This window comes from Cryptomeria japonica, chromosome 11 (genome assembly GCF_030272615.1).
Source record: "Cryptomeria japonica chromosome 11, Sugi_1.0, whole genome shotgun sequence".
Lineage (NCBI taxonomy): Eukaryota > Viridiplantae > Streptophyta > Pinopsida > Cupressales > Cupressaceae > Cryptomeria > Cryptomeria japonica.
This window is the reverse complement of record NC_081415.1, coordinates 556498034-556523261: the sequence shown is the minus strand read 5'-3', so window position 1 is coordinate 556523261 and position 25228 is coordinate 556498034. Positions and strand designations below refer to the sequence as shown.

At 32.4% G+C, this 25228-nt stretch overlaps 2 protein-coding genes across 2 annotated transcripts; both read right to left on the bottom strand.

The window, feature by feature from the left end:
• Positions 1-441: 441 nt before the first annotated feature.
• On the bottom strand, positions 442-1656 carry LOC131034516 (F-box/kelch-repeat protein At5g15710-like). Its single transcript, XM_057966017.2, has one exon. It carries the CDS (start codon positions 1654-1656, stop codon positions 442-444), a length of 1215 nt encoding a protein of 404 aa, XP_057822000.2.
• Positions 1657-17875: 16219 nt separating this feature from the next.
• On the bottom strand, positions 17876-19090 carry LOC131034515 (F-box/kelch-repeat protein At5g15710-like). Its single transcript, XM_057966016.2, has one exon. It carries the CDS (start codon positions 19088-19090, stop codon positions 17876-17878), a length of 1215 nt encoding a protein of 404 aa, XP_057821999.2.
• Between the last annotated feature and the right edge of the window lie 6138 nt (positions 19091-25228).

Sequence of the window (25228 nt, the reverse complement as noted above, 5' to 3'; positions counted from 1 at the left end):
TAAAATTAAAATTTAAACACCGAAATGCTCATCACATAATTTTATACTCAATATTACATGCAATAAATTAGAGATTTAAATAAGAATAATGTCAAACCTACTCAATGATTATGAGAAACAATAAGCATAAGATTTTACCTTTTCTTTGATGTAGCTATATAAAATCTGTCATAATTTAATATATCAAATGGCTATGAGATAAGTATATATTGATTGAAAACATTGGGATTGCTGATATTGATATTAGAATTGTATTAATCAAAATATAATATAACCTATTTTACCCATTCGGATTCCAACAAAATAAAACATATATAAAAAATCTGATACAAAAATAAATAATAAAAATTATAAATTTATTGAGCTGATACAAATAAAAGAAACAAAAAAAAGTTTAAAATGATTTCTCCTCAAGTTTTTTACATAAATATTCAATATTACCTATATCTTCATGCCTGGCTTAGGTTGAAACTCAAAATTTGTGTTATACCTTCTAAATCTTACAGAATAAGGAACTCTGATCCGACTCCAACACTTCTCCTGTAAGCTGTAGACAAATAGCTTGGTATTTCTATACCCACTTCTGAAACAGAGAAAATTTCCAACAATGAAAGTCTCACACTCTTGAAACTGTCCCATTTTAATTGAACGCGCATTAAAAAATTTACGACACAAATCAGGAGGCATTCTTGACATCTCTTTCCAACTCCATATAGAGCTCCCTTCCTCCTTGAACAATTCCCATACAATCACGAGAGAGGTACAAACGGAGTCGGAATAATATGTTCTTACAAACAGGATCGACGACACACATACAACCAGTCGTTCGGTCCATGTGATTATCCTACCCCCTGGAATATATAGATTCGGGTACGGAAAGGAAAATCGTTGCACTTGCTTATCTTCCATGTTCCAAACCACAAATTCCCCATGGTTTAAGACGCACATGAGAAGACCCTTGGCACAACAAATATGAGAAACAGGAAAATCTCTTTGCTCGAGTGGCAACTCAAGTTCAATCTGGCATGACGCTTTCGAACAATGGTAAATTTGCAGGGAACCGTGGTTTCTTTCATGTGTCACGCCCACAATTTTGTAGGACTCCCCGTCGTCCATTATTGCTGATAAAGTTGCACTCTGTGATATGACGGGGGGAATATATCTGTAGGTCCTTGTAATTGGATTACAGATCATATATTTCCGAGGCCATCCGAATTGGATTAGCAGTAGGCCTGCGCCTGAACTACAAAATCTTGAATTGCCTAATGAGGCACTTTTTGTTGTTCGGCTTGGCAAGAAACTAAGGGAAAGAGTCTTCCAAGACTGCGTGAGAAAACAGTATGCCATGCAATGCGTTGAGCTGCATAGAAGAATCCATGGATCGCTCTCTGCCAATGAAGATAGAAATCTGTTAGAGGATAAGAGTTTGTTCCATTGTTTACAAACAATACGAAATGGAAGAGTGAATTCGAACTGTAGGTTCGAAAATATCTCCTCCACTATATGGTCAGGGAATTCAGACCAAACTGATTCTTGACCACTCCTCTCATTGCCTACAGGATCCCTTTCCTTCTCCTCCATTGTATTTAGCAGTAATTCAGATCTTTCTAACCCTTCATCTTCATTCTTGATAACGTCCATACAATTAGTATCCATTACTGTTTTCGTAGAGAGAATATGTGCTGATAGGCGTATAATTACTGTTTTTGTAGAGAGTATATGTGTTGATGGGCGTATAATGGAGAATCCGTTGGATGTACATACACAAATATATCTCCTCTATTCACCTATCTTGCCCTAAATATATATATATGGTTGACTTTGTCTAGGGGACACGACTCTTTATTTGAGCATATTTAATAATCACGATAATATTTGTTTAGTTAATGTCACATTCTTTATTGTATTATATCGTTAGGTGCGAATTTATTACTAGCACTTGCATTTCAATGAGGGGCAATGGTTATGCTCATAGCAAGATATGCTTCTCATAAAAATATCAATAAAAGAATATTTTGTATAGTCTCAAAAAATGAAATCCAACGCCTAAAGCTATTAATAGAGATATATGTCATTTTAAAATAGATGGGCATTGCTAGTCTTTGAAAAAAACTACCAAGAAGACCTCAATGATAGCTCTAAAAATGATGGCATGGAAGAGGCAAAGCAAGGCCATCACGGAATTCAAAGTCATTGTTCATTTTCACAAATTTGATACTTTTAATATTTCAAATTAAAAATTAAAAATAGAGCCCAAGACATCTCTTTGCCTCTACCTAAAATATTGGCAAACCAATAGTGTTTTTTAATGGCATTTAGGCCGCAACAAAAGGTTTCAAATATATGTTTTCCAAGCTTATATTTTTGTACTGCCTACTTTCTTCTTAGTTGTCACTAATTCTCCTATTCATAGTGTTAAGGTTTAGGTGAGGACTATGATCATATTTAGGATTATAGATAAAACCACGAGCTTAAATACATCCTAACCCTAATATAACACATATTAACTCTAACCATAATACTAACTTTATCCTTCATACAAATTTAATCCTAACCCTCACCCTAATACTACCTCTAACCTTAATTTCAATCTTAGGAACACCATGTCTAGTCCTAATTGAACCCTAATGCTAACCCTAATCCTAATTCAACTGGAATGCTAATTCCAAGCTTTATCCTATAATGCTAATCTCATACTTAAATCCTAAGACTAAATCTAGCCCTAATTGAGCCCTATTATTAACCCTAAATAAAACTTTATTTTAGAATTGAAACTTTAATTTTGACCAACCCTTAACCCTAACATTAAGCTAATGTTAATCAGAACCCTAACTATAATCATAAGATGGTGCATATCATTTAATTTTGGTATATTTTATTTACTAATTATTTACATTATATCTAAGGTAGTACTTCAATTCGTAAAACGTGGTAATTTGCATATTGTAATAAAATGATTTTATACATTTTCTAATCATTTTTTATTACAAAATAATTTAAAAATCATTTTTTTAAAAAAATTCTTTTTAATTTTATAATATTTTTAAGTACAACATATTTTTTGAAATAAAACAATAATATACAAGAGACAAATTTTGTTACAATAGAATTCAAACTATTATTAATATTGTTCTAAATTAAATTTTTATGTAATGTTAATTCTAACCCTAATTAGTTACAATAGAATTAAAACCATTATTATTAATACACAACAACAATTAGACCGGATCAGGGAGGTTCTAGGTATGCACTTAGTTTCAATGGTGGGAGTGTGGATGAAGAGGAGTATTAACTGCAAGCATTTTCTACCAAATTTGCTTGCCCCATTTCCAAGCCCAGGGATTCAAATTGCCCCCTACATTACACATCTCTATATGGAAAAAAGGGAGAAAATGGAGGAGATTCGGCTCATGCTATTTATGTGCTCATAAAATTTTCACAAGGTTTTCCTTTTGGTTTATATCACACATTGATTGGAAGAAGATATAAATATAATATATGGAGTGTGTACACATTTATTCTATCATAATCATGAAATACAGATTGGTTTTATTGCATTTTCTTGAAATTTTTTACAATCCCATTTTGTTCATATCCTGCACCAATCCTCATGGACAATTTAAAACATCATTGATTTTGTCAAGGAGTTTCTTTAGGGTTTGATAAATGCCACATTTCCCATGTTTATAGAGAGGCCAATAGGTATGCTAATTGGGCTACCAATGAGGTAGTACGAAGAGAGAAAATCGTGATCTAGAGCTGCGAGGGGGAGCTCCCTTGTGTGGAGCGTGAAATCTTAACTTATGAAAGATTTCATGGTATGCAAGGCCAGATTTGAAATCCTTCCCCTAGGTGATAGGGGTGGTCATGGTAGTAGGAGTCAGTTTTGTATGCAGCCGAGAAGGAGGTATAGTAATAATTGCAGGGTCACTTCGCATGCGATATGGGTGGTTTTTTCCCCATCGAGCAGAAGTATTAGAAATTTCCACACACTTCTAGTGGTCTTTCATAGGAAGTTCATTACAAAGAAAAGTATTTGCAGGAGATAATAGTTGATAAACATAAACAACATTATGGGGAGAAACCAAAAGAGAACAAAGGCTAATACTATTGAAAAATGGAGGAACCATCCACAGGTTTGTGCAGTTCTTCAAGCTACTAAGATGACTGATATCATGGAGAGAATGCAGGAGAAGCGACCTGAAATTACAAGGATTTTCAACAAGGGTTGGGATAAAGGTACATTGACCATAGGTAGCAAGAAGGTCATGGTGACTAAAACTATGATCGCTAAGGCTATAGGTCTTCCAATGGATGACATCAAGTTTGATAGGGATAGGAAGATTTCAGATGTTGTCATGAAGAAATTTCTGAAGGATGAGGAGGAGAAAGCCAGATTGATGAAGGGAAGCCATACCTATTACTTGCCAAAGATAATTAAGCTAGTTTGGTGAAGAGTTTTTCTTGCTATTATTGAATTTATCACTCTTGATGGTAGATTTACTAGGGTTTACAACTATCATTTTTTCATTCTAAACCAGTTTCAGTATAAAGAAAAATCTTCCATTTCATATTATCTTTTATGCAGCCTAAATGCTGGGATCAAGGATGCAATATCCAACCCCAATACCAATCTAGCAATGCATAAGGGTGTGATGGTGATTCTGTATAATCACATCAAGAACACTACCATCCATCTAAACATAGTTGAGGTTTTTGCGTCGGAAGAGGATCTCGACGACTCTAAGGATGAGAAAGGCGATGACTATGTAATGGAAGTTGAAGCATAGGATGACCCCCAAATAGATGGGTTGAGCAGAAAAGAAGAAAAACATGGCATGAGCTATAGAATAAAGGCTCACCCAAAAGGAAGCAGAGAGGGGAGGGTGAGGATAGCTTGTACGAAGAGGATAATGAGACAGATAATGACATGGATACTGAAAGCAACGAGGTGCAAATCCTCTTGAGCCAAAAGCAGAAAAAGGAAAACTCCTAAAATTAAGGATGTGGGAACCAAGAATCAGTCGGCTCTCATGACTAACTCTAAGCATAAGGGTGTGATGGGGGAGGGAATGACCATGAATGAAGCTCAGAGCTTTGATGTTAGGGAGGTGGGTTTTGAGGATAATTTAGAGCCTCCTGGAGACAAGACCAAGGAAGATAATCACCTTGATATATACCTCAACATCAATAACGACACAATTAGATTAAAACCAAGAAAGAATAGGAAGCATGAAAAAATTAGGCTTTAGAAGCAATAGGCTAGGGTAATTTCAAATCTTGTCCAGATTGTCTTAGTGAGCTCACCAAAGCTATTAGTAATGTACAGGAGATCATCAATGGTAATTTGGAGAATAGAGCTGGGGCTACTGAAAAAAGACTTGAAGGAGTCGAGAACATGCTCAAAAAAATTGGTGAGCAAAGTCATAAGATCCTTAAGGCTTCCTCAGCTACTATGAAGGGTCTTATGAGTAAGCTTGAGAATGACCATGGGGATAAGGCTTGCACTGAAGCAAAGGAAGATACCCCTAAGTATAAGGAGACTGGGCTTTGTAGAAGAACACGTGCAAGCACTAGAAATATGTAAATCCAAAGAAATAGAATTGAGGAAATGAAGCGAGCGCCTAATAATATGGATCAACTAGAGCTGGAAGCTGCTCAGATGCTTTAGAACTTAACCTAACTTTGTCCTCCCTCTATCAGTCCTGTTTGTTATTGTTACCTGTCTCTAGTTTGTTGGCTTTTTAGATCATTGGTTGTCCTTTTCTAAGTTGATGTCTTTTGTATTTCATTGTGTTTTAATGTATATCTTTTAATCTTTTTGTTGTAATGCATTTCAAGGGCCCATCAAAACTTGTTTTCCCTTATTAAAAAATTATTGCCTTTCCTCATACTTATCATGGTGCATAAAGGATTCACAACCCCTGCACCATGAAAAGAAACCCTTAGAAATAAGATCACATATTCCAAACCTTTAAAGTGATGAAAAATATGGAAGCTTCACCATAGGAAAAAATATTTATTACCCTAGCTTTTTTCTGCAGTTCTTTTCCCGCTTTGCGTACATCAACTGCATGATCTTTTCTCGCTACCATCACCAAAAGAGAATTTACGGGGTGCGTGGAGTATGGATAGCTCACTCTTGAATTTTTCAATATTTATTATTTTATGAAATTTATGTTTTAGATCTAGAAAGAAACAAATATTTTCATGTCACATAAACACATTAATAAAATATGGGTTAGTACATAAATATCATTTTATCATTTTTTGAAGTTCTTTTGAGACACCTCCACAATAAGCTAATATGATGTCATCTTGAAAGATGTAGATCTAAAACTCTAATTATAAGTAGGTGGCCTTGCCAATTTATCCTTTATGAAATATTGAGAATGATTTCAATTAGATGAAAAAATAATAAATAGAGTGTAGACTAGGTTGAAAGAAATGATCCATGTTTTTCATCTATTTAATTACTTATTTGTATAGTTGTACTACTTTAAATTAGTATATTTTATTACAATATGTTAAACATACTGAAAAATTATTCATTTAACAATTTTATATTAAATGGACAAGAAGAGAATAATGACATAGAGAAGCACTATCCAACTCCTCAAGATTTGGAAAATGAAGGAGCTTTGGATGGTGCACAGAAAATGTCAGGCCAGGAAGTAGAAGAACCTATTCATCAAATATTCTTTGGAGATTAATATGAAATTTTATTTATAATAAGGAAAGAAAATGGAGAATGAGGTTTCTACTCCCAATAATATAATTTATGTTCAGCTAAGAAATGATGCAAGGGAAAGAAATGGGTCCAATGAGGTATTTGTTCTCCAGATGGTTTGGACTAATATTATGCAGACTCCTGAGGTGGTTAATTCCATTTTTTCTTTATCTCATGTTTAAAATTATCAGGGGAGTGTAAACTTTTCTGCTTCAGGAAGCAAAGATTCTAGGGAGGAGCAACCAAACACTCTTGTTGTTATAAAACATAATATGGAACAATTGAGCTCACATAGAAAATTGTTCCGAAAGAATATTGAGGTTATAGGGTTGGATTTTGGTAAATAAAATCAAAGTTTAGAGGATTTTAATATGGATGGAGAGAGACATTTTATTATAGTAGAGAAGAAAAAAGGTAAGTAATTGAATATGGCTTCTAGGGTTTCCACCAAAAACAAAGAAAAGGTGGATTGTGGAGCCAGCAAGAGTGCAGTGGGAATGAAATAAACTAAATGGTACAAGGCACAAGAATGCCTTAAGAATATTGTTGATGGGACCTAGAGAACCATCACATAAATATTCTCCCTTGGTAAGAAACGAAGATCATGTCATTGAACTTGAGAGGGCTTAATAGCTAACATAAACAAGATATCTAGCATAATTTTGTTAGGGACCACAAACATGATATTATGTTAGTTCAAAAAAGTAAAATGCTAAAAGAAAAGATTCCAAAGAATTAAACCTTTTAAGCATTGTGGTGCTATTGGTGTTAGTTTGGAAGATGATTTGGGTGACATAGTTATGTTTTAGAACAACTCTAAGGTAACTTGATTTGGGAGAACTCTAATCAGGTGGCTTCTAGATTCACTCACATCAGAGATAATTTCCCTTGATTTTGTCAAACATTTATGCTCCTAACATTAAAAATTCTAGGAAATTTATTTGGAACAAGTTTGTTGGTTTCAAAAAACTCTTCCTTGAATAGAACTAGATCATTATGCAGTATTTCAATACTCCTCTTCATGAAGTAGAGAAGTTTGGTGGATCTCAAATCCATTTGGATAGTAAGCTGGTTTTGATGGAATTCATAAACAACCAAGGTATGCATGACGTTGATTTAAGGGGAGCCTCTTTCACATGGCCTAAGAAGAGGGATGGAAATTAATTGATTCAGGTTCATCTGGATCATTCCTTCACATCTAATGAGTGGTTAGTTGAGGACTCAAGATTTGAATTCATGAGTTAACATCTAACCATAATTATGAAGTATTTGCTTACAATTGGTTAAATGCTTATTAAATCATTTCTTATAATTTAGTTTGATGGGATACCTTTTTGTAATCTGTATATCTTAACACATCTAGTTCAAAATTTTAATTTGAAAATTTATAATTTTTTTATACATGTCCAATATAGTTGATAAACATTTCTAATGTATGTTAAAATTTTGTAAAATCAAGAAGTATTGAAAGTCAAATAAGTTGTAACTATGATAATTAAAATTTGTTGATACAATGTAACGATGTAACAAATTCTTCAATTATCAGCATATTATTTGAACCTTTCTTTGTATAACGATCTTGAAATACTTCTTTGAGCATATTCAAGAGTCGAGCTACTACTATAGATTCCTCTCGCACTTGCCTCACAACATCTTCTACTTTCATTTATCTAATTCATCAACTCAGTTAATTGTCTAGCTCAATGCTAACTAATTGATTATTAATTAATTAGGAAAATCTTGGTACTTACGTAAAAAAATATTCTCTAGCATTGTTGATATTTCATTATTAAATAATAAAAAATGTATTTTCTAATATTCAACTAATATTATACATATTTACAGATATTATAGTTAAGATTAAATGACTAACTTAAAAAATACAAAGATTACAAAAACATTTATTATAATTATAATTTATTCATAATTATAGTTAGGTTTCGTTAATTTAGTTGATCGAGACAATGACCTTGTATTAGCTGCTTATGGGCCAGTTGAACTAGTTATAGCTTATGAACTAGTTGTTGAAGCATCCATTGAGGATTGAAACTGAGAACCACCTAGAATCTAACATTGCACCTAACAACTACATTTTCTTGAAACTTTCTAAAGCCTTTTCAACGAATATATTTTATAGATATCATAAAAGCATCACAGTTTAGTAGACATCATTCCTTTGATGGTATTTTTAACTTCCAATATTACATACTAATTATTACATTAAAAACATCAATACAATCAAATCAAATGAAAAAATGAAAGAATTGAAGTTGCTACTTAATAGAAATAATTTACCACTTTACTTTTTAGAAGTCTAATATTTATATTTCCCTATTACCATATGCACATAAAAAACACTATACATATTATTAGTACTTGTCGTTAGGCCAATACTATTCCTATCGGTTGCATCCAATTTTCATTAACTCGTTATTTTTTAACTGATTTTCCACCAATTATATCAACAATTTTTTTCTTTTGATGTTTTGTTTTAATTTTTATATAATTAAGATGCATGAATTTTACGTTTTCAAATTATAAAAATTGTTTTTCTTCAATCTAATTGGCTCAAATAATTTGCATCTTTTTACAAGATTTCCCAGATCCACTTTCTACATGAATTTTTTTAGGGAAATTTTTAGGTCATTAAACTAATAATTTTTATGTTTTAAGTTTTATTTTAAAATTATTTAAAATCTCTATCTAAATTTTTCCTCAAGAAATTTAGTAAGCTTAAAATATATCTTTGACAAATATATTAATATATATTTTCTATATAGTATATAATTAGATTAAATATTAGATAAAAAAGGAATAAATAATTTTAATGTTATAAATATTATTAATATATTTAATATGCCTATATATATATAATAATATAATTAAAATTATTATATTAGGATTAAATATATTTTTGATATTAAAACTAAATCAAAATTAAATTATTTTAATTGGGTAAAAGCACAAAGTTGTGTCACGTTTCAGGCTAACTTATCAGCACAAGTGAATTTAAGAAATTCTAACTAAAAATTAATTTTAGTCAAACATATGGTCTATATAGATTCATTATAGATAAGTTATATATGGGTCACAACTTTTACAATTGGAAGTGTCTACTAAATGTATATTTTATACTACTTTTGGTCTAATTATAAAAAAAATAAAACTCAATGTTGCAACAACTCCTACTCTTATAAATAATATTTTTTTTGAAAAGTAAAAATACCCTTTTTATAGATCTATAAGTGAATTTTCCAAAATATATATCTTTTAATATTTTAATTAGTTTTTATGTTTTATATTTTATTTTTATTGAAATTAGGTCATCAACACTAAAATATAAGGCTGATTATCTGGTCAAGGAAAAATACTGAAATTTATTAAATTTTTTTTTAAAAATATGATGCAGTAGAGAAAAGAAACTATGTCAAGATGATATAATTATTTAATAATTTGGATAAATAATTAAGAAAAAAGGTGGTGGGAATTGGAAACAGTTATATTTCTGCACACAAATTTTCAAATTTAATGAACAATATATATTTATAGAAAATAGTAAACAATATATCCAAAAAAATTAAATTTTACTAAAGAAAGTGTGGTGGCTTGTATAACTTCAATTTCAAAAAAAATTCAACAACTAAATTATAGTGTTTCGTTTATAAAAAACTATATTCAAATAAATTTTTAAATTTTTGTTGTTAAAATTACAAACTTAAAATAGACATAAAAATATAAATTTGATTACTTTACATCATTTCAAAATTCAAAACATATATTTCACTTTCTATTGATTTAGTTTAAAAAGTTGAATCACCATTGGCCATTTCCTGTATAAAAGTGTGACATAACTTTGTACTTTTACCCAATTATATATAATCAATGAATAATAAAATTATATAATTAATAATATATTAGTAAATTTAAGTATATTAAATTAACTAAAAATGTAGCATTTCAACATATTTTTAGACATATAATTTTTAGTTATAGAAGCTTTATTAGTATTCACATTACCATTAATCATGAAATTTTATTTATTTTCTACATCAAATATAAATGATAGTAAACATTTTTTTAAAGTGCAAGTTAACAGGGTAACTCAAAATGCAGAATAACAACACTTATCTAGGCATTCAATTTTGTTCAATGAAACTAAAAAATGATACAAGGATACATAGGTATGTATGGAAATTGATATAAATTTGAAAGGGTTACATAAATTTTCTTCTAAAACTTTGAGCATGTATTCTTGAGCTCTGTGCTTAGTAAGTTATCTACCATTTTTCATTTTGTCATAACGGTCATATGTGAATGGGGGCATTATTCTTAGACTTTCTAGAGATTTTACATGAAAAGTTGTCACAAATGTCAACCATGTTCTTTTTCTAGCTCCTATATCAATTTATTCCTTTAGAAGAGTTAATCCTTGAGAATTATGTATCACTATTTCCCATGCCAATCTCAATGGTAGTTGAAGAGTTCTTCTTTTTTGAATATGTGTTACTAGAATTCTACTCAGATGATGATCTTCAAAAGGTAATCTGAAATAGTTATCAAACTCAACCATCACATAAGTGGGTGGCTCGGGTGGAACACTTCTTGGTTTGTAGACAATCTTTCAAATATATCCTAGTGCTTCATTTACAAGACTAACTTGAATCCAAAGATTTGAAGTGAGCATGAACCTTGAATTCTTACTGATCAATAATTCTAGTTCAAGATCATCACTTGAACAATATTCTACTATATTACCACTCCCTACTTTTGTGGCAACACTACGTGCAATAGGTTGCTTCAATGAATGTAACATTTTTTTTATGGTTATGAACGTTGTAATTTGTAGAGAACAAATGAAATGTATTATCAAAATTGACATTGTTTCTTGCATCCATGTTTGCAGGGATCCTTGTCATCAATAACTTCCAATCTTCTATTTGTAGGTTTTCATATCGTAGATTCGTCAACAATTGACAAAATCTCTATTGTATGACATTTTCCTTATTTCATCTATATATCTTATCTTAAGTTACTATGGTTTTGAATTCATCCCATAGTGACTTTGCTCATCTATTGCTATCATATGTTGGTCTATCATTGACTGGAGGCAACTATTTCAAATCTCCTACGAAAATAATAGATATACCTGAAAAACAATTAGCAATAATTATTTTAATATAATTATAGTAATAATATTATAATTTAGTATAAATGATTGTGTAGTTCAAACAATTTTTTTGTTATGAATTTTAATAATTAAAATCTACACCTGCAAAACTTATTTGTGCATTTTGTGGGAATGCTTGTCGGAGTTGTGAATGTATATTTTCCATCATGTTCTATCCAATGAAACTCATTTTGTCAATCAAAATGTATTTGATGTGTGCCATCTCCTCCTGAAAGCTTGAGAGTCTTGTTCCTTCTAGTTGAGAAAAATCTTGAATCAGAATTCTCAATTTTAAATGTACTATAGAGGCTCCTATATTGAATGTTTCCATTCCTGTCGGTGCAAGTAATAGAAGGGGAGAAGGGGACGACATTGCTGCATTCTCAAGATCCTGAATGATGAACAATTACACTCTTATTTGATTCCTCTGGTAGTGTGTCATTATTATGTTTACTATTAAAAGAAGAAATTCATAGATATAATTGGTGGATTAAAAACTGAATAATAACTAGTTAATGAAAATTGGGTGCAACTGATTGCAATAGTACTAACCTAACAAAAAGTACTAATAACAATAAACAATTAAGTCACATTAAAAAAGAAAAAAGACAAAAAAACATCAAAATGTAATATATAATTTAAAAACATAATGTATAAAATTAACTATAATACTATTATTATGCTTTCCCTACATGATATTATTACACCTTACTTAAGTTTACTTTGGAAAATGCATTTCATAGCAGTTTGGGTATGAGACACTTGGTTGTTTGTGCCACATTGAGATAGTGTGTGTAGGAGAATTTCCACCTTTTATGGTGTTGATCTTGTTACTACTTTATCATATCCACTTATTGTGGAGTGATAATTTCACCTTCAGTGGGTGATCCACCTCATGTGGAATATTTTATTGTTTCTCCTACCTACCCACACCTATCTCCTACCTACCCTTGTTTCTTATTGAGCCACATGTCATCTTTGTGTACTCACATATCCATATACCCTTTCCTATATGTGCAAGCTCATATTCATTATATGTCACTATTGATCATTTTTTCTATTGATGAGAATACAGTTTATTCTTGTCGTATATCTTATCTTTGTATTTGTACATTTCATTGAGCTCTTGATCTTGGAAAAATATCACATGGTATTAGAGCCATTAGAGCATCATTGATTCATCTTTGAGAGGCATTATTGCGACGTCAAGAGGTAAATATGAGGAGAAACATCTTTTGGAGGCATTCTAGACCAGATCCGACCTCGGCATTGCATCCGGGTGACCATTTCCATGAATTTTGACTATAAAGTAAGCCTATTTTGGTGAGAGAAAATTTTTCGCCAATTTTACTATATTTGTACAGATTAAAATTTTTTTTTTACTTTTCTGCTAAAAAAATTTCAAAAAAAAAAAATTCGGAATAAAACCGAAAGGTTTTTTTTGAAAAAAAATTAAAATAATTCAAAAAAATGTTTTTAGGAGGTCTGCAGACCCCCCCCCCCCCCATGACCACCCTAGTGCTGGTTCTTTGCAGGGTCATACCTCTGTAGTGCCTTCCATTTGCTATCATTTCCTTCCTTTGTTGCATCGTGGTCTCTTGGACTCCACTACCGTGACTAGCCTCTTCACTGCCATGACCGGCCCCTCCGACACCACCAGCCTGGCTCCTGCCAGCACCAGCACAGGTCATGACCCCTCCACCGGCGACCAGTCCTCATGCCTGGTGACCAGATCTCCTACTAGCCCCTCAACTCCTGGCTTCTCATGATTTGATAAATGGAAAGGGAATTGTTTGTCAAGTGGGCTACACACAACACATCATTGAAAGAGTTATCCCCAATGGCAATAGATCATTTCCCAATCACACATGGGGCAACTAAGAGAATTGTGGAGTTCACATCTGAGTTAGTTTTCATTAGAGATTTGGAGACTAGAGATATCATTGCGAGTGGGGTGGTTGATCAATGATCATGCATCTCGGTTATACTCCTTTTCATATTTTATTGATGATGATTTCACATATGATAATTCTTCTACACATGATCACACTTCTTGTGATGAATCTGATTTTGAGGAGAACTTTGGGTACTTGAACTTCGGGATTCTCACATGTGACCCCATTCTTGAGCCTTGTGTTTCATCTCCTCCTATTGATATCTCATCACCTATTGCACCTGATGATGCAGACAGTGCGACAGTTTTGCCTTCATGTGATTTAGTGCAGTAGGATATTCATTGTCTTCTAGCTTCAGATGCATGGGATGAGTACTTGATAGACATTGCAGTTTTGTTTGTGGAATCCTAAATTGCATATGTGGGAGACATCATTGTAAGTCCTTGATCGTGGCAAAATCTCATATTCATGTAGGCTCATATTCATTGTATGTAACTATTGATCATCTTGTCTCTTTATTTGTACATTTCATTGATCTCTTGATCTTGGCAAAATCGCACAAATTTTTTATTAAATTGATTGTACTTTTTTATAAATTGACATTCCTTAAAAAATTAAAATATAAAAAGATGGTTAATATAGTAGAATATTAAAAAGTCCTTGTTTTGCTATCAGAGTAGGGGAGCACAATTAGAGAAAAAAATGCGAATATTTCCTAAGGCAGTGGAGGAAGAGAGAGAGGGGTTGATTTTAATAACTTGGTATTCATCTGGTCTGGAAACTAAGGAGGGGGCTAAAGTTCCTCAAAATATTTGAAACATAATTCTATAATTCAAATGAGTAGAAAAACAATGCATTGCCTATAATTCTATGGCAGGACTAGGAAATGAGAACACAAACCACAATATAGATCATAAAGATTGAGATGAGCTACGTAACTCAAAACACAATAATGATAATGCTAAAGAAATAACAAGACAAATGAAAACAATGATTTTATAGCCAATGAGATATTAAATAAATAATAATGAGGAGCATAAGAAGGGCGTGCCAGCTGCGTTTGCTAAATTGCTCCAACGGTGGTCACCATAAAGTGTAATACATCATAGCAGACGAATATCCCTAGCGTACTTGACTATTACCTCTAGAGCTCTCACAGATTTTATTTCCCCTTTCCACCATCGCCACTGTACTGCCAACTCATCCTATCTATTTTTTTAAAAAAAGTGTTTTGTGTTTACGGACAACTTTGCTCTCAGGAAAAAAAACTAGTGATGGATGTTAAGGCCATGAAGAATGACCATGAAAAAAAAATTATGAACCTAGAGGTAGCTTTGGATAAGGTCAATGAGAAATTGAGAGTTTTTATTTCAGTGAAGAGTTTAGCTATGACTCCCAAGATTAAATGAAAAATCTCAATCTCAATGTCTCCCTTTCAGTCATTCATGCTTCACCCTCCATATCGGTGACCCAGATTAATCAAGGACCTTCAACTCCTACTTTTAATAGGAATAAAGGTAAGTAGTGATTTTTTCTATGGTTAATTTTAAAATCTGAAAATCAAAATTTGGCCAATAGTTCAAGTTTTAAGGTGACCTAAATAGCCACATTTTTATAAAATTTTATTTTATTCTTATTTAAATTGCCAAAGGGGTTATTTTATTAAATTTTTGAACTATATTCGATACATGATTGGATCAAATTCGGCAGAATTTAATAATTTATTATAAAAATTAAATTAACTTGCCAATAATACATCACAATTATTAGTTACTTAAGGGTTTTATCAGCAATATTTAGCTGCTACCATTGATTCAAAGCCAGTGATATGGAGGAGCTTGCCGATAACAATAAGAATTTTATTGATAAATTTCTTAAGACAGTTCAAATGTTGAACAAAATTGTATAGTTTCTTGGTTGTTAGACCATGTTTTCTGTTGTTTTTATTGCTTTTGGCCCACTATGGCTTGGCATCTAGTTTCTTTAAATTTTTTTTAGACTAATCAAAAACTCTAATAGCATACTTATTTGAGTTAGGTATGTAGCCTCAACTTTGATCTAAGATGGAATTTTTTTGTCTTTCTATCTAACTAGGAGCTTACTATGTAATACTTTTTTGCTATAAATATACATGTGTGGCCCTTAGTTCCATGTTAACCTGTCAAAAAAATTAGTCATAACTATAATTATAATTATAACTAACATAACTAAAACTAAATTAACTAATTTACATGGACAAAAATAAATATATTAATTTATATTATAAAATAAATATAAATTACTAAACTTGGGAGGGTTTTAAATAATCAGGGATAAGGATAAATTTAATAAATTTCACCTCAAAAAACCGTATAAAATCTTAATGAACTTTTCCATTTTTTTTTAATTAAATATTATTTTTTATTGATGAACCTTTCCAATTTTTTTTGGAAACAATATAATTTTTATTGGTAATATTAAAAACTAATCATAATTTGTTTGTAGAAAATATTCATCAATCTCATATGATAATAAAAGAATGTATTCATCATCATTATGGATACTTTCTTTTAAAAAACAAAAGAATTCTTAAAGAAAAGTATTGTCTTAAAGGTGAAAATAATTGATGGGTTAAGAGGTAGACACTATAATATTTAGTTTACACCATTAATTTAAATTATAATCAAACAAATCTCATTATATAATATTAGATAACTGTACCTTTATTTTTAAATTCTAATGAGACAAAAAAAAATCACTACTATAGATTTTCATTGAGATTAACAATCCATAATAAATTTCACATCCCATAAGCATAGTACATATTTAGCACATGAAGTACAATGAGAATCATTAGATTATATTTAAGTTAATGGCAACAACTAAAGATTCATGATATAGACATAAAGTACTTAATAATTATGATATATTAATGGAAAATTAATTAGATTAGATTTCTGCAATAACTTATAAGATTTAACCAAAACTAATCTAATCATATATTGAATATCATGACAAATCTTTGAGCTCTTTTTTTTTAATAAAAAAAAATTATTTTATAATTTAAATAATATTTTATTTTATTTTCTTTTAATTTGTAAATTTAGGTTACCTTAAATCTTAAACTCTTAGAGAAATTTAGATTCCCATGTTTCAATTATTCATCAACTAGTGAAAATTGCCACTAAAAAGGTACTATTAAATAATAAAGCAACTATACAAGATTTACAATCTTACCATAAATAAATGGAATCATTTGAATGTCAATTTAACCCTAAAACAACTTCTAAGCACAATCATCCTCCATATGGCTTTTATTCCTTTGATAGTTCTAACTTCTCTAAGATATGATCTTCATCAAAGGATCATTGTGTTTGCATTTTTCTATCAAATAAATCTAGTGATTTAATCTTCTTCACAATTACTTGATAATTATATATTTATTCTTTGTATTTGCATCATGTGTGTAAGTTAGATAAACCATGGCCATGGCATCTAACTAGGTGTACATGCGTTCATTTGAATCCATTAATAATTAATTCTTTTTTAAATATTTAAATGATAAAATTAAAATTGAAACACCCAAATGCTCATCACATAATTTTATACTCAATATTATGCAATGAATTAGAGATTTAAATAACAATAATGTCAAACCTAATCAACGATTATAAGAAACGACAATAATAAGGTTTTATCTTTTCTTTGATGTAGGTGTACAAAATCTGTCATGATTTAATATATCAAATGGCTTTGAGATAAGTATATATTGATTGAAAACATTGGAATTGCTGGTATTGATATTAGAAATGTATTAATCAAAATTTAATATAATCTACTTTACAGATTCCATTCCAACAAAATAAAACATATATAAAAAATCTGATATAAAAAATAAATAATAAAAATTCTTAATTTTTGAATTTATACAAATAAAAGAAAAATGATTTCTCTTCACATTTTTACATAAGTATTCATCCTGCCATCTAATGTATGTTCTAAACCCATCAGATCAAGTTACTGTATGTTCTAAACAGATCAGATCAAGTTACTATATGTTCTAAACAGATCAGATCAAGTTACTAGAAAACATATAAGGGAAACCTATATCTTCATGCTTGGCTTAGGTTGAAACTCAAAATTTGTGTTATACCTTCTAGATCTGGCAGAATGAGGAACTCTGATCCGACTCCAACACTTCTCATATAAGCTGTAGAGAAATAGCTTGGTATTTCTATACCCACTTCTGAAACAAAGAAAACTTCCAACAGTGAAAGTCTCATTCTCTGAAAACTTTCCCATTTTAATTGAACGCGCATTAAAAAATTTACGACACAAATCAGGAGGCATTCTTGTCATCTCTTTCCAGCTCCATATAGAGCTCTCTTCCTCCTTGAACAATTCCCATACAATCACGAAAGAGGTACAAACGGAGTCGGAATAATATGTTCTTACAAACAGGATCGACGACACACATAAAACCAGTCGTTCGGTCCATGTGTTTATCCTACCCCCTGGAATATATAGATTCGGGTACGGAAAGGAAAATCGTTGCACTTGCTTATCTTCCATGTTCCAAACCACAAATTCCCCATGGTTTAAGACGCACATGAGAAGACTCTTGGCACAACAAATATGAGAAACAGGAAAATCTCTTGGCTCGAGTGGCAACTCAAGTTCAATCTGGCATGACGATTTCGAACAATGGTAAATTCGCAGGGAACCGTGGTTTCCTTCATGTGTCACGCCCACTATTTTGGAAGACTCCCCGTCGTCCATTATTGCTGATAAAGTTGCACTCTGTGATACGACGGGGGGAATATATCTGTAGGTCCTTGTAATTGGATTACAGATCATATATTTCCGAGGCCATCCGAATTGGATTAGCAGTAGGCCTGCGCCTGAACTACAAAATCTTGAATTGCCTAATAATAGACTTTTTGTTGTTTGGCTTGGCAAGAAACTAAGGGAAAGAGTCTTCCAAGACTGCGTGAGAAAACAGTATGCCATGCAATCCGTTGAGCTGCATAGAAGAATCCATGGATCGCTCTCTGCCAATGAAGATAGAAATCTGTTAGAGGATAAGAGTTTGTTCCATTGTTTAGAAACAATACGAAATGGAAGAGTGAATTCGAACAGTAGGTTCGAAAGTATCTCCTCCACTATATGCTTAGGGAATTCAGACCAAACTGATTCTTCATCGCTCCTCTCATTGCCTACAGTATCCCTTCCCTTCTCCTCCATTGTATTCAGCAGTAATTCAGATCTTTCTAACCCTTCATCTTCATTCTTGATAAGGTCCATACACTTAGTATCCATTACTGTTTTTGTAGAGAGTATATGTGTTGGGGGGCGTATAATGGAGAATCTGTTGGATGTACACGCACAAATATATCTCCTCTATTCACAATCTTGCCCTAAATATATGTATGGTTTACTTTATCTTGGCGACACGACTCTTTATTTGTTCATATATAATAATCATGATAGCATTTATTTAGTTAATGGGCCACATTTTTATTGTATTGTTAGTGTTAATTTGGAGTATTTATTATTTGATTGAAATTAATTTTTTAATCTAAAAAGAAACACATATTATAGTGTCGCATAAATACATTAATAAATATATGGGTGAATGTACGATTATCAGTGTATCATTTTTTTTGGTCTTTTAATACACTTCCACAAATAGCTAATATGACATCAACTTCCATGATATAGATCTAAAATCCTAATTATATGTAAGGGCCTTGCTAATCTAGTTTCAAAATATTGGAATTTAATTAGACAAACAAAATGACAAATAAAAAATAAAGTGTAGACTAAGTTGAAGGAACTGATCCATGTTTTTCAGCTATTTAATTACGTATGTGTATATTTATAATAATTTAAATTAATACTTTCTTAAAACATATGAAAAATGTAATTTAAAAATATTATAATTTAAATCTAATATTTTTTATACTTATAGAAAAATATTTGAAAAATTGTGAAGCTAAATAATTTTTTACAATCGTAGATAAAAAATATTTTAAAAACATTTAAATCTTTGAATCTTTTCAATAATTTAATTGGATTGGAGATTGAAATACTATCAAAAGTTTCATCATTGGCCACTAGATTTTTTTTCCTTTTTAACTACAATCAACATTTTTCTACTAACATTCATCCATCCTAAGTTGGCACTTCATATTCAAAAAATAAAATAATGTTTTCCTACTAAAGATTATCTTTTAATTGTCAATAAACATGTCCATGACTAACATTAATTTCACTTACCTCAATGACTCTTTATGCTCACATTTGCTATCAATTTTAGAAAACCTTGTTCTCTTACTAGTTTGGCTATTTGAACTTTATTGTCATTCTTAGAACCTTTTTTTAAAGTAGGAATATCTTTTAAAAAGAGGTGTATATCATTTTGGTTGAATGTCTCGGCAGATTCATCAGCAACTCTATTTTTGAGGGGGTCCTCTATGGTATCTCGCCTTCTTGAGGTTTTAGAGCTTGCACCTATCAACAATTTGTTGATGATACCATTTTAATGGGAACCTCCACCATCAAAGAAGCCTCCAAATTGAAACACCTGCTCAACACCTATAGTAAGGCATCGGGTCAAACTATCAATTGGGAGAAAATTTTTGTTTTCCACTTTAATACCCCAGAAGATAGACAAAACAAATTAGCTTAGATCCTTGGATGCCAAATGGACAAGTCTCCTATTGTCTACCTTGGCCTTCCCTTAGGTTTGAAACATTTGGAGTTGTTTCAAAATTCTCTTATTGATAGATTCAATAAAAATGTGGCAGGCTGGAAAGGGACCCTACTTAGTCAAGCTGGAAAAGTCCAACTCTTAAAATCTTCCATCCAGAGTCTTCCACTATATGCCTTAAGAATTTTTAAAATCCCTGGCAAATTTGTTGATGTCATTGAGAAAATCTAGAAAGCTTTCCCGTGGTAAGGAGTGGAGGAGAAGAAGAAAATGACCCTCATATCCTGGGAAAATGTTTGTAAACCCAAAAATTTGGGAGGCTTGGGACTTAGAAATATTAGAACTTTGAACAAAACTCTCTTGGCCAAATAAATCTACAGAACTTATCAAGGAAAAGGTTAATGGAATGATATTTGGAAGGCTAAGTACTTAAGAAAAGCTCCCACCATTGAGGAGTTCCTGGTTTCAGATTAGATTCCATGCAGATCTTTCATTTGGAATAGTGTTATCTTGGCTAAAGGTATTGCTATTCTTGGCAATGTCTGAGCCATTGGTGACGGAAGGAAAGTAGACTTTTGGGATGATGCTTGGATTGGAGGAACCCCTCTTAATAAGTTGGCCACTCATACACTCATCCAGAATTGCAAGAGAAGATAGGTACCAAAGTGGTGGATTATTGGAGAGATCAAATGTTGTTGGACCTCAATTCCATTGATCCCAAACTCAAGCAGGTAAACTTAATGATCAATCATGCGGTCTTAAATTATGGAAGGAAAGACCATATGGTGTGGTGTCGGACTTTGTCAGGGACCTACTCGGTCTCTTCTGCTATCCTTTTACTGGCACATTTCAAAGATCCTTTCCATGTTGAGCCAAGGCTTGGTATCCTGGATTGACTCCCAAAATCAATATCTTTTGGTGGATCCTCTTGCAAAACAAAATTATGACTTCTGACAACATGAGAAAAAGGGGCTTATGTTTCCCAAACATTTGTTACCTTTTTCTGAACAATGAGGAATCCATGAACCACATCTTTTTACTTTCTCCTTATACCATTTCTATTTGGAGGATGTTTCTTCAATTGTAGGGGTTGAATTGGGTGTTCTAGGAGGAGACGCATGGCTATTTCAGAAGCTGGCATTACTCCACCAACAACATTACCATAAGAAATATTTGGAAGTTCTCCTTTGCCCATATCCTATGGGGGATATGGAAAGAGAGAAATAATAGAATATTCCTGAATGAAATCAACACCTCGAAAGTGGTATGGTTCAAAATTAAAAATTATCTAAGTTGAGAATGTGATGGCCAGGGGAGTGCATTGTTGTAGCAACAAGGAGAACTTTAATGTTCTCAAAAGATGGAATATCCCTTCCTCTTTGGGCTCTGACATTAACCAAATTAATAGAAGCTTGTGTTGCTAGTCCTTCCCCCCCCAATGAGTGGTTTAAGGCCAACTTTGATGGGGCAGCAAAAGGAAATCCAAGTTCGGCTGGTTGTCATGGTATCATCCATAATGGGACTAGCTTTTGCATGGGAGTTGTCGCCTATCCTTTAGGGATTCAAACCAATCTTATAGTGGAACCTATGGGTGAACTTCAAGCTATTAAATTAGCCTCCAATTTAGGGGTTAAAGTGCTTTAGTTGGAAGGTGACTCTAATAACATAATTAACTGCCTTATCGACAATCATCAACCATCATGGACCATAAATAACATCATTGATTCCACCAGAGATCTGCTAAAGGGGTTTAAAAAATGCCATATCACACATGTCTTGGGAGAGGCTAATCGCAGTGCAGACTGGGCTGCCAACTTGGTGGTATGGAATGAAACAATTATTACCTGGAATGGAAAAGGGGAGCTACAGTGTGCGGTAGGTGACATACTATTTTATAAAAGATTGCATGGTAAGCAAGGGCAAATTTGAAATCATTTCATGAAGTGAAAGGAAATTTCATGGCAGCAGGCATTGGCTCTATAGGTTACCGAGGAGGAAGTACAAAGATCATTGTAGGTTAATTTCACATGCTTTATGAGCAATTTTAACCCTGTTCAACAACAACACTAGAAAGTTATATAGAAATCAAAGTGGTCATCATAGAGAGTTTGTTAAGAAGAAAGGAATAAGGTTGGAGCTACATATTGAAACTAATAAAATCATGGGCGATAAATGGAAGAGAATGGATGAGACTACCATTGAGAAATGGAAGACTCATTCATAGGTCTGGGGAATCCTTCAAGCAGCCAAGATGACGGACTTTATAGAGAACATGTAGGAGAAACAACCTGAAATTACCAAGATTTTGAAGAAAGGCTGGAATGAAAGGATGCTAACCATCAAAAATAGGAAGGTCAAAGTGACTAAAATGATGATAGCGGAGGCAATAGGTCTTCCTATGGAGGGCATCAAGTTTTATAGGGACACAAAGATCTCAGATGTTGTCATGAAGAAATTCTCAAAGAATGAGGAGGAAAGGGCTAGATTGGTGAAGGGTAACCACACCTACTTTTCGCCAAAGGTAATTAAGTTAATTTGGTGAAGGGTTTCGCTATCTATTATGGAGTTTATCACACATGATGGTAGATACACTAGGATTTATAGCTACCAGTTTGTTTTATTAAATCATTTTAGGCATAAAGATAAGATTTCTTTTCCCTACTATCTTTTTTGCTTCCTTAATGCGGGGATCAAGGATGCAATTTCCAACCCCAACATTAACCCTACAATACATGAAGGCTTGATCGTTATTCTATATAATCACATCAAGAACACGATAGTCCAATTGAATATTGTAGAAATTTTAGACTCGGATGAGGATTTTGATGAATCAGAAGAGGAGGAAGGTGATGTCAATAGTACAGAAGAAGAGACTAAAGACGACCCCCAAATGGTCAGACCAAGCAGACGAAAGAATAAATATGAGCAGGGGAGACAAAATAGAGGGTTTGCAAAAAATAAACAGAGAGGGGGGATGATAGCTGGTATGAGGAGGAGTATGGGATTGACAATGATAAGGACATTGAAAGTGAGGAGGTCCAAACCCTTGTGAGCTCGAAGCAGAAAAAGAAGAATTCTAAAAGTAAGGAGGTGGACACTAAGGAAAGGTCATTTTTTAGGTCTGATTTGAAGCAGAAGGGCATCATGGGGGAAGATACGACAATGAAAGAAGATCAAAGCCCTGAGGACAAAGAGGTTGGCTTGGAGGTCAATCTTAATACCACATATGTTAAGAACTAGGAAGAGCATCACTTGGATATTTGTCTTTGCATCAATAATGGTACGAAAAACATCAAACAGGAACTTAGCTAGATGCATAAGGAAATTGAAGTCATTAAAGCCAAGCAAGCCCAGGAAGTAGGGAAAATCAAAACTTTATAGGGCTTAGGCTTGAGAAAGTTCAATTCCCTCCCTAATTGTCTTAGTGAACTCACTAAAGAGATTAGAAATGTAAAGAATATCATCAATGCTAACTGCAATAGTTTTACTTGCCTGGAAAACAAAGCAGATGCTATTGATAATAGATTGCATGGTATTGAGAATACACTCAAAATAATAGGGGAGCAAAGCCACAAGATTCTGAAGGCTGCCTCGAGCAACATGAAAACCCTGATCCGCAAGATGGAGAACTACCAAGGGAATAAGGCAACAAAGGGCATTATTAAGGTCAAGGATGACACTCCAGAGGATAAGGAAATTGTGCTTAGGAGAAGAAATAGAGTAAGTACTAAAAGGATGCAAAACCACAACAAGGAAATCAAGGAAATTAAGTGGGCTGCAGACAATATAGAATAGTTAGAGCTGGAAACGGTGGAAATGCTTCAGAATTTGACCTAAGCCTGGGAAACTGTTGGTCCTTTTTGGTTTTTAGTCTCTATTCTCTTGCTCGCTGGTGTTTTGTTCACCTACTGTCTTTCCTTTTTTTGTTCTCTTTTGTTTAGCTGTACTGTAATGCTTATCTTTTGATCTTTTGTCCGTACTGGGTTTCAAGGGCCCATCAAAACCTATTTTCCCTTAATCAAAAACTATTGGTAGAGAAAATGGTAGGGTAGAGGCACATATAGTAAATTTAATTGGGAGCCACCACAAAATGGTTACAGAGCTTTATTTTAAAATGCCGCTTAAAGGAGATGTAGTTTGTAAGGCACACATGATCCCAGTAGTAGAATATATAACATAGAATAGAATGTAATATGTGGGAGACTAAATAAGGAGATAGATAGGATATATCTATATATACATATGCAAACATATATATGTATGCATGTATGTATGTATGTATGCACACACACACACACACACACACATATATATATACATACATATATATACATATATACATATATATGCATGCATGTATGTATATATACATATATACATATATATACATACATACATACATACATTTATGGTACAAATAAAAAGTAAGAGGGAGAGAGAAATAGAAAAATGGTTGTAAGATGCATAAGACATGTAGTGAAATAATGAGAATGTAATATAAGACAACTATACTATGGATTGATCATTGAATTCTTGTTATGATTAACCCGTCTACCTTGTTTGATTTTGCATTCTAACTAAACCTATGATTCATCTCTTGTTGCTAATTCTAGGGTATAAATATAAGATATAGAGAATACCTAAGGGACAAAATGCTTTCATATATTCCCCTACTTTTCTTGATAACAATAACTTGAATACTTTAGTTTTTACCCTAGCAAGGATTTTCTAAATAATCTAATTGG